Source organism: Rhinichthys klamathensis, unplaced genomic scaffold, assembly GCF_029890125.1.
Source record: "Rhinichthys klamathensis goyatoka isolate OS25496 unplaced genomic scaffold, OSU_Roscu_1.1 h1tg000116l_1, whole genome shotgun sequence".
Taxonomy (NCBI): Eukaryota; Metazoa; Chordata; class Actinopteri; order Cypriniformes; family Leuciscidae; genus Rhinichthys; species Rhinichthys klamathensis.
The window spans coordinates 205,001-215,401 of NW_026606653.1; the positions used below are offsets into that span (position 1 = coordinate 205,001).

The 10,401-nt window shown below is 37.9% G+C and overlaps 1 protein-coding gene and 1 long non-coding RNA gene across 2 annotated transcripts in view; both read left to right on the plus strand.

Annotated features, from left to right (window-relative positions):
- Positions 1 to 2,224, plus strand: part of LOC130088309 (uncharacterized) — a 46,226-nt gene extending 44,002 nt beyond the window's left edge. Inside the window, exon 86 of the mRNA XM_056255027.1 lies at positions 2,046 to 2,224. Coding sequence (XP_056111002.1) covers positions 2,046 to 2,131 — 86 coding nt within the window. The 3' untranslated portion in view covers positions 2,132 to 2,224. The remainder of the gene's footprint in view (positions 1 to 2,045) is intronic.
- Positions 2,225 to 2,234: 10 nt separating this feature from the next.
- LOC130088311 (uncharacterized) lies at positions 2,235 to 2,581 on the plus strand. Its single transcript, XR_008807454.1, has 2 exons — positions 2,235 to 2,275; positions 2,430 to 2,581. It is a non-coding gene; the product is annotated as an uncharacterized LOC130088311 (long non-coding RNA).
- The last annotated feature ends 7,820 nt before the right edge of the window (positions 2,582 to 10,401 follow it).

A 10,401-nucleotide genomic window follows, 5' to 3' on the forward strand; every position in this document is an offset into this window, starting at 1 on the left:
ATTCTTTCTACACATGTATAGTGTCTCAAATTACTGACTGCACAAATCAAAGCAAACCTTCTTATGAACCTGTTGGACACATATTACAAGCTCAAAGTGATTATTCTCACATTGTTTTAGAGCAGGGTCTCTCTCCAACACGTCGCTCGCGAGCTGCCAGTAGCTCGTGGCCTGATTGGTGGTAGCTCGCCAAGGGGCCGTTCACATATCGCGCTCACATATTTTACGCGCTCAAGTTCGTTATTTCAAATGTAGGCGCGCGGCAAGTGCGCTCATAATTGAAGCGCCGCGCTCATTTTTTCCAGGCGCAGTATGTTTGTACTTCGCGGTTGTCTATGACAACTATTGACAACAAACCCACCGTAAGCTGTCATGAGACTATATATGGTAGCCCATAAGGGATAAAAATGTATTTATTTATTTTTTAAACGCGGCACACGCAACGACGGGCCGCACTAACATTAAACTTTAATGTCAAGTAGGGGGCCACAAAATATCACCCCGCGGGCCGCGAGTTTGAGACTACTGCTCTAAAGCCTCTCACGGAGACTTCAGATGCCCCAATCACAAAGCCTGTGAAGTGACGACTCAACATGGGCGATATGGACTCTCTATGGTGGACGGCACTGATCCTCAACTACTCGTCTTAAGACCGGCGTGATTACTTGGACTTCCAAAAGATGGAAATGGACAAATACTCTAAATGTTCCAATCCAATCTGACTTGTAATGCTGCCCGAATCATGCACTGTTCGCTCGTTGGCCAGAGGAGAACTGGCCCCCCGACTGAGTCTGGTTTCTCCCAAGGTTTATTCTCCATTCTGTCACCTGATGGAGTTTTGGTTCCTTGCCACTGTTGCCTTGGCTTTTGGCTTGCTTAGTTGGGGACATTTAATATTCAATAATATTATTGATCTGCCTTACTTAAGGTGGACGTTGACGCAATTTTCTTTTAGAAACCAACTTTGTTGTATTATTTTCATGTTATCACTGTGAAGCTGCTTTGATACAATCTGTATTGTAAAAAGCGCTATATAAATAAAGGTGACTTGACTTGACTTGACTGACGCGGGTTTCCTGTTAGCTTATACACCATACAGCGCATGCGGCTGCGTTGTTCATTTGAAAAATGGCGGGAAAAGGCTTCATGCTGACGAAAGTTAGTGGCGAAAGTCGGTGCGTATCCTCATATTGCGCGGCTGGAAGGACATAATTGACCACATCGGTCAGAGCTGACTGAGTGTGTGTGTGTGTGTGTGTGTGTGTGTGTGTGTGTGTGTGTGTGTGTGTGTGTGTGTGTGTGTGTGTGTGTGTGTGTGTGTGTGTGTGTGTGTGTGTGTGTGTGTGTGTGTGTGTGTGAGTGTGTTCGTCAGCTGAAACACTGTCAACAGAAAGCGCTCAGCACTCGCTCAGATCAAGCAGTGAAACTGGAATATCAACATTACTGAACAACACAGTGCTTCTAACCCATGTGTTCAAGAGAACAAAATCATCACTTCCTGGCAAACTGGTGCAGAATATCAGTAATAAACTGTAAGTCCATTGGTCCGCTGGTTAGTCCAGTTATCCAATCACAGCCTCTGCTGAGGCAAAGTCACATGAGGTTTGAGGGATTTATTCATAAACTCATAAATGTGTTTCCATAGTAGATTATACGCATGTATTCTCATCAGATAAAACGATTATCCGCCTCAATTGAGCGCATTGGGGTTAGCAGTGTGTGTTTATGCAATATCAATATCCCAAACACAGATTAGCAGTGATGACGACTCCACTGCTCTTCTGATGGCCTGTCATTAATGAATATTATCAGTTTCACTATACAACATTAATACATATAAGACTGAGTGCAGTTCAATCATCAAAGGTGTGCTGTTGAAATCAGCCTTGAACTATCATTGTGTGTCGAATCCCGAGTTTGTCTTGAGTCTGACGTAGATCTAGAGAAGTGTGGTAATGTTCAGCTCAGTTCAGGGGACTGAAGACATGTGCTAAATGTGTGTTTGTAAGGGGTAATGTGATGTTAATATCTGTGTGTCTCTGCAGCTGCTGCATCCAGAGTTTGGGCACCGGTCTCTCTGCAGCTGCTCCTATTGGCTGTTACCATGACGACCCTGCAGCTGCTGCGCTGATGACATCATCATCATCATCATCTCTGTACTGACCGTCTCTCTCTCGCTCTCCGTGTCTACTGTTTACAAGAGTTTCTGCACTTTCACTAAATCACATTTACCAGTCATTTACTGCTGACGTTTCAGAGGGAAAGCTTGAGAAAGGTGGCTGTGCTCACATCTGATTCACATCAACATCATTAAGATTCGACCCAATGAAATTCTAAATCTCAAATACATTTAGTTAAAATAAAAATCGTTTTGATAGAAAATGAACTTTTGCGAATGTAAAGTAGAGGGCTGTAAACCTTGCAAAGAGTGATCCATGAACCATCGACACTACAGGTCACTCCAAGAACTGAAACTGTAATGCATGTAAAGACTGTGTATGGATAAAAGCATATGATAGAAGGAAATGTGTGAAAATGATAACCAAGACAAAAATCTTCTGTTAAAATAAAAAATCTAAATAATTTTGTTCTCTTTTTAATCATTCAATGAATTTTATTTCAAATTCAACATACCCTTTTCTTTAAATTGTAGAGTTAAACTAGATTTAATGTGCTGTAGAGTTCAGTAGATGAGCAGAGAATATAATGTGCTGTAGAGTTCAGTAGATGAACAGAGAATATAATGTGCTGTAGAGTTCAGTAGATGAGCAGAGAATATAATGTGCTGTAGAGTTCAGTAGATGAACAGAGAATATAATGTGCTGTAGAGTTCAGTAGATGAACAGAGAATATAATGTGCTGTAGAGTTCAGTAGATGAACAGAGAATATAATGTGCTGTAGAGTTCAGTAGATGAACAGAGAATATAATGTGCTGTAGAGTTCAGTAGATGAACAGAGAATATAATGTGTTGTAGAGTTCAGTAGATGAACAGAGAATATAATGTGCTGTAGAGTTCAGTAGATGAGCAGAGAATATAATGTGCTGTAGAGTTCAGTAGATGAGCAGAGAATATAATGTGCTGTAGAGTTCAGTAGATGAGCAGAGAATATAATGTGCTGTAGAGTTCAGTAGATGAACAGAGAATATAATGTGCTGTAGAGTTCAGTAGATGAACAGAGAATATAATGTGCTGTAGAGTTCAGTAGATGAACAGAGAATATAATGTGCTGTAGAGTTCAGTAGATGAGCAGAGAATATAATGTGCTGTAGAGTTCAGTAGATGATCAGAGAATATAATGTGCTGTAGAGTTCAGAAGATGAGCAGAGAATATAATGTGCTGTAGAGTTCAGTAGATGAGCAGAGAATATAATGTGCTGTAGAGTTCAGTAGATGAACAGAGAATATAATGTGCTGTAGAGTTCAGTAGATGAGCAGAGAATATAATGTGCTGTAGAGTTCAGTAGATGAGCAGAGAATATAATGTGCTGTAGAGTTCAGTAGATGAGCAGAGAATATAATGTGCTGTAGAGTTCAGTAGATGAGCAGAGAATATAATGTGCTGTAGAGTTCAGTAGATGAGCAGAGAATATAACGTGCTGTAGAGTTCAGTAGATGAGCAGAGAATATAACGTGCTGTAGAGTTCAGTAGATGAGCAGAGAATATAATGTGTTGTAGAGTTCAGTAGATGAGCAGAGAATATAATGTGTTGTAGAGTTCAGTAGATGAGCAGAGAATATAATGTGCTGTAGAGTTCAGTAGATGAGCAGAGAATATAATGTGCTGTAGAGTTCAGTAGATGAGCAGAGAATATAATGTGCTGTAGAGTTCAGTAGATGAGCAGAGAATATAACGTGCTGTAGAGTTCAGTAGATGAGCAGAGAATATAACGTGCTGTAGAGTTCAGTAGATGAGCAGAGAATATAATGTGTTGTAGAGTTCAGTAGATGAGCAGAGAATATAATGTGCTGTAGAGTTCAGTAGATGAGCAGAGAATATAATGTGCTGTAGAGTTCAGTAGATGAGCAGAGAATATAATGTGCTGTAGAGTTCAGTAGATGAACAGAGAATATAATGTGTTGTAGAGTTCAGTAGATGAACAGAGAATATAATGTGCTGTAGAGTTCAGTAGATGAGCAGAGAATATAACGTGCTGTAGAGTTCAGTAGATGAACAGAGAATATAATGTGCTGTAGAGTTCAGTAGATGAGCAGAGAATATAATGTGCTGTAGAGTTCAGTAGATGAACAGAGAATATAATGTGTTGTAGAGTTCAGTAGATGAACAGAGAATATAATGTGCTGTAGAGTTCAGTAGATGAGCAGAGAATATAACGTGCTGTAGAGTTCAGTAGATGAACAGAGAATATAATGTGCTGTAGAGTTTAGTAGATGAGCAGAGAATATAATGTGCTGTAGAGTTCAGTAGATGAGCAGAGAATATAATGTGCTGTAGAGTTCAGTAGATGAACAGAGAATATAATGTGCTGTAGAGTTTAGTAGATGAGCAGAGAATATAATGTGTTGTAGAGTTCAGTAGATGAACAGAGAATATAATGTGCTGTAGAGTTCAGTAGATGAGCAGAGAATATAACGTGCTGTAGAGTTCAGTAGATGAACAGAGAATATAATGTGCTGTAGAGTTCAGTAGATGAGCAGAGAATATAATGTGCTGTAGAGTTCAGTAGATGAACAGAGAATATAATGTGCTGTAGAGTTCAGTAGATGAGCAGAGAATATAACGTGCTGTAGAGTTCAGTAGATGAGCAGAGAATATAATGTGCTGTAGAGTTCAGTAGATGAGCAGAGAATATAATGTGTTGTAGAGTTCAGTAGATGAGCAGAGAATATAATGTGCTGTAGAGTTCAGTAGATGAGCAGAGAATATAACGTGCTGTAGAGTTCAGTAGATGAGCAGAGAATATAATGTGCTGTAGAGTTCAGTAGATGAGCAGAGAATATAATGTGCTGTAGAGTTCAGTAGATGAGCAGAGAATATAATGTGCTGTAGAGTTCAGTAGATGAACAGAGAATATAATGTGTTGTAGAGTTCAGTAGATGAACAGAGAATATAATGTGCTGTAGAGTTCAGTAGATGAGCAGAGAATATAACGTGCTGTAGAGTTCAGTAGATGAACAGAGAATATAATGTGCTGTAGAGTTCAGTAGATGAGCAGAGAATATAATGTGCTGTAGAGTTCAGTAGATGAACAGAGAATATAATGTGTTGTAGAGTTCAGTAGATGAACAGAGAATATAATGTGCTGTAGAGTTCAGTAGATGAGCAGAGAATATAACGTGCTGTAGAGTTCAGTAGATGAACAGAGAATATAATGTGCTGTAGAGTTTAGTAGATGAGCAGAGAATATAATGTGCTGTAGAGTTCAGTAGATGAGCAGAGAATATAATGTGCTGTAGAGTTCAGTAGATGAACAGAGAATATAATGTGCTGTAGAGTTTAGTAGATGAGCAGAGAATATAATGTGTTGTAGAGTTCAGTAGATGAACAGAGAATATAATGTGCTGTAGAGTTCAGTAGATGAGCAGAGAATATAACGTGCTGTAGAGTTCAGTAGATGAACAGAGAATATAATGTGCTGTAGAGTTCAGTAGATGAGCAGAGAATATAATGTGCTGTAGAGTTCAGTAGATGAACAGAGAATATAATGTGCTGTAGAGTTCAGTAGATGAGCAGAGAATATAACGTGCTGTAGAGTTCAGTAGATGAGCAGAGAATATAATGTGCTGTAGAGTTCAGTAGATGAGCAGAGAATATAATGTGTTGTAGAGTTCAGTAGATGAACAGAGAATATAATGTGTTGTAGAGTTCAGTAGATGAACAGAGAATATAATGTGCTGTAGAGTTCAGTAGATGAGCAGAGAATATAATGTGTTGTAGAGTTCAGTAGATGAGCAGAGAATATAATGTGCTGTAGAGTTCAGTAGATGAGCAGAGAATATAATGTGCTGTAGAGTTCAGTAGATGAGCAGAGAATATAATGTGTTGTAGAGTTCAGTAGATGAACAGAGAATATAATGTGCTGTAGAGTTCAGTAGATGAGCAGAGAATATAATGTGCTGTAGAGTTCAGTAGATGAACAGAGAATATAATGTGCTGTAGAGTTCAGTAGATGAGCAGAGAATATAATGTGCTGTAGAGTTCAGTAGATGAACAGAGAATATAATGTGCTGTAGAGTTCAGTAGATGAGCAGAGAATATAACGTGCTGTAGAGTTCAGTAGATGAGCAGAGAATATAACGTGCTGTAGAGTTCAGTAGATGAGCAGAGAATATAACGTGCTGTAGAGTTCAGTAGATGAGCAGAGAATATAATGTGCTGTAGAGTTCAGTAGATGAGCAGAGAATATAATGTGCTGTAGAGTTCAGTAGATGAGCAGAGAATATAATGTGCTGTAGAGTTCAGTAGATGAGCAGAGAATATAATGTGTTGTAGAGTTCAGTAGATGAGCAGAGAATATAATGTGCTGTAGAGTTCAGTAGATGAGCAGAGAATATAATGTGCTGTAGAGTTCAGTAGATGAACAGAGAATATAATGTGCTGTAGAGTTCAGTAGATGAACAGAGAATATAATGTGCTGTAGAGTTCAGTAGATGAACAGAGATTATAATGTGCTGTAGAGTTCAGTAGATGAGCAGAGAATATAATGTGCTGTAGAGTTCAGTAGATGAGCAGAGAATATAATGTGCTGTAGAGTTCAGTAGATGATCAGAGAATATAATGTGTTGTAGAGTTCAGTAGATGATCAGAGAATATAATGTGCTGTAGAGTTCAGTAGATGATCAGAGAATATAATGTGCTGTAGAGTTCAGTAGATGAGCAGAGAATATAATGTGCTGTAGAGTTCAGTAGATGAACAGAGAATATAATGTGCTGTAGAGTTCAGTAGATGAACAGAGAATATAATGTGCTGTAGAGTTCAGTAGATGAACAGAGAATATAATGTGTTGTAGAGTTCAGTAGATGAACAGAGAATATAATGTGTTGTAGAGTTCAGTAGATGATCAGAGAATATAATGTGCTGTAGAGTTCAGTAGATGAGCAGAGAATATAATGTGCTGTAGAGTTCAGTAGATGAACAGAGAATATAATGTGCTGTAGAGTTCAGTAGATGAACAGAGAATATAATGTGTTGTAGAGTTCAGTAGATGAGCAGAGAATATAATGTGCTGTAGAGTTCAGTAGATGAGCAGAGAATATAATGTGCTGTAGAGTTCAGTAGATGAGCAGAGAATATAATGTGCTGTAGAGTTCAGTAGATGAACAGAGAATATAATGTGTTGTAGAGTTCAGTAGATGAACAGAGAATATAATGTGCTGTAGAGTTCAGTAGATGAACAGAGAATATAATGTGCTGTAGAGTTCAGTAGATGAACAGAGAATATAATGTGCTGTAGAGTTCAGTAGATGAGCAGAGAATATAATGTGCTGTAGAGTTCAGTAGATGAACAGAGAATATAATGTGCTGTAGAGTTCAGTAGATGAACAGAGAATATAATGTGCTGTAGAGTTCAGTAGATGAGCAGAGAATATAATGTGCTGTAGAGTTCAGTAGATGAGCAGAGAATATAATGTGCTGTAGAGTTCAGTAGATGAGCAGAGAATATAATGTGCTGTAGAGTTCAGTAGATGAACAGAGAATATAATGTGCTGTAGAGTTCAGTAGATGAACAGAGAATATAATGTGCTGTAGAGTTCAGTAGATGAACAGAGAATATAATGTGCTGTAGAGTTCAGTAGATGAACAGAGAATATAATGTGCTGTAGAGTTCAGTAGATGAACAGAGAATATAATGTGTTGTAGAGTTCAGTAGATGAGCAGAGAATATAATGTGCTGTAGAGTTCAGTAGATGAGCAGAGAATATAATGTGCTGTAGAGTTCAGTAGATGAGCAGAGAATATAATGTGCTGTAGAGTTCAGTAGATGAACAGAGAATATAATGTGCTGTAGAGTTCAGTAGATGAGCAGAGAATATAATGTGCTGTAGAGTTCAGTAGATGAACAGAGAATATAATGTGCTGTAGAGTTCAGTAGATGAGCAGAGAATATAATGTGCTGTAGAGTTCAGTAGATGAGCAGAGAATATAATGTGCTGTAGAGTTCAGTAGATGAGCAGAGAATATAATGTGCTGTAGAGTTCAGTAGATGAACAGAGAATATAATGTGTTGTAGAGTTCAGTAGATGAACAGAGAATATAATGTGCTGTAGAGTTCAGTAGATGAGCAGAGAATATAATGTGCTGTAGAGTTCAGTAGATGAGCAGAGAATATAATGTGCTGTAGAGTTCAGTAGATGAGCAGAGAATATAATGTGCTGTAGAGTTCAGTAGATGAACAGAGAATATAATGTGCTGTAGAGTTCAGTAGATGAGCAGAGAATATAATGTGCTGTAGAGTTCAGTAGATGAGCAGAGAATATAATGTGTTGTAGAGTTCAGTAGATGAACAGAGAATATAATGTGCTGTAGAGTTCAGTAGATGAGCAGAGAATATAATGTGCTGTAGAGTTCAGTAGATGAACAGAGAATATAATGTGTTGTAGAGTTCAGTAGATGAACAGAGAATATAATGTGTTGTAGAGTTCAGTAGATGAGCAGAGAATATAATGTGCTGTAGAGTTCAGTAGATGAGCAGAGAATATAATGTGCTGTAGAGTTCAGTAGATGAGCAGAGAATATAATGTGCTGTAGAGTTCAGTAGATGAACAGAGAATATAATGTGCTGTAGAGTTCAGTAGATGAGCAGAGAATATAATGTGCTGTAGAGTTCAGTAGATGAACAGAGAATATAATGTGTTGTAGAGTTCAGTAGATGAGCAGAGAATATAATGTGCTGTAGAGTTCAGTAGATGAGCAGAGAATATAATGTGTTGTAGAGTTCAGTAGATGAACAGAGAATATAATGTGCTGTAGAGTTCAGTAGATGAGCAGAGAATATAATGTGCTGTAGAGTTCAGTAGATGAGCAGAGAATATAATGTGCTGTAGAGTTCAGTAGATGAGCAGAGAATATAATGTGCTGTAGAGTTCAGTAGATGAGCAGAGAATATAATGTGCTGTAGAGTTCAGTAGATGAGCAGAGAATATAATGTGTTGTAGAGTTCAGTAGATGAGCAGAGAATATAATGTGTTGTAGAGTTCAGTAGATGAGCAGAGAATATAATGTGCTGTAGAGTTCAGTAGATGAACAGAGAATATAATGTGCTGTAGAGTTCAGTAGATGAACAGAGAATATAATGTGTTGTAGAGTTCAGTAGATGAGCAGAGAATATAATGTGCTGTAGAGTTCAGTAGATGAACAGAGAATATAATGTGCTGTAGAGTTCAGTAGATGAACAGAGAATATAATGTGCTGTAGAGTTCAGTAGATGAACAGAGAATATAATGTGCTGTAGAGTTCAGTAGATGAACAGAGAATATAATGTGCTGTAGAGTTCAGTAGATGAACAGAGAATATAATGTGCTGTAGAGTTCAGTAGATGAGCAGAGAATATAATGTGCTGTAGAGTTCAGTAGATGAACAGAGAATATAATGTGCTGTAGAGTTCAGTAGATGAGCAGAGAATATAATGTGCTGTAGAGTTCAGTAGATGAGCAGAGAATATAATGTGCTGTAGAGTTCAGTAGATGAACAGAGAATATAATGTGCTGTAGAGTTCAGTAGATGAACAGAGAATATAATGTGTTGTAGAGTTCAGTAGATGAGCAGAGAATATAATGTGCTGTAGAGTTCAGTAGATGAACAGAGAATATAATGTGCTGTAGAGTTCAGTAGATGAGCAGAGAATATAATGTGCTGTAGAGTTCAGTAGATGATCAGAGAATATAATGTGCTGTAGAGTTCAGAAGATGAGCAGAGAATATAATGTGCTGTAGAGTTCAGTAGATGAGCAGAGAATATAATGTGCTGTAGAGTTCAGTAGATGAGCAGAGAATATAATGTGCTGTAGAGTTCAGAAGATGAGCAGAGAATATAATGTGCTGTAGAGTTCAGTAGATGAGCAGAGAATATAATGTGCTGTAGAGTTCAGTAGATGATCAGAGAATATAATGTGCTGTAGAGTTCAGAAGATGAGCAGAGAATATAATGTGCTGTAGAGTTCAGTAGATGAGCAGAGAATATAATGTGCTGTAGAGTTCAGTAGATGAGCAGAGAATATAATGTGCTGTAGAGTTCAGTAGATGAGCAGAGAATATAATGTGCTGTAGAGTTCAGTAGATGAGCAGAGAATATAATGTGTTGTAGAGTTCAGTAGATGAACAGAGAATATAATGTGCTGTAGAGTTCAGAAGATGAGCAGAGAATATAATGTGCTGTAGAGTTCAGTAGATGAGCAGAGAATATAATGTGTTGTAGAGTTCAGTAGATGAGCAGAGAATAT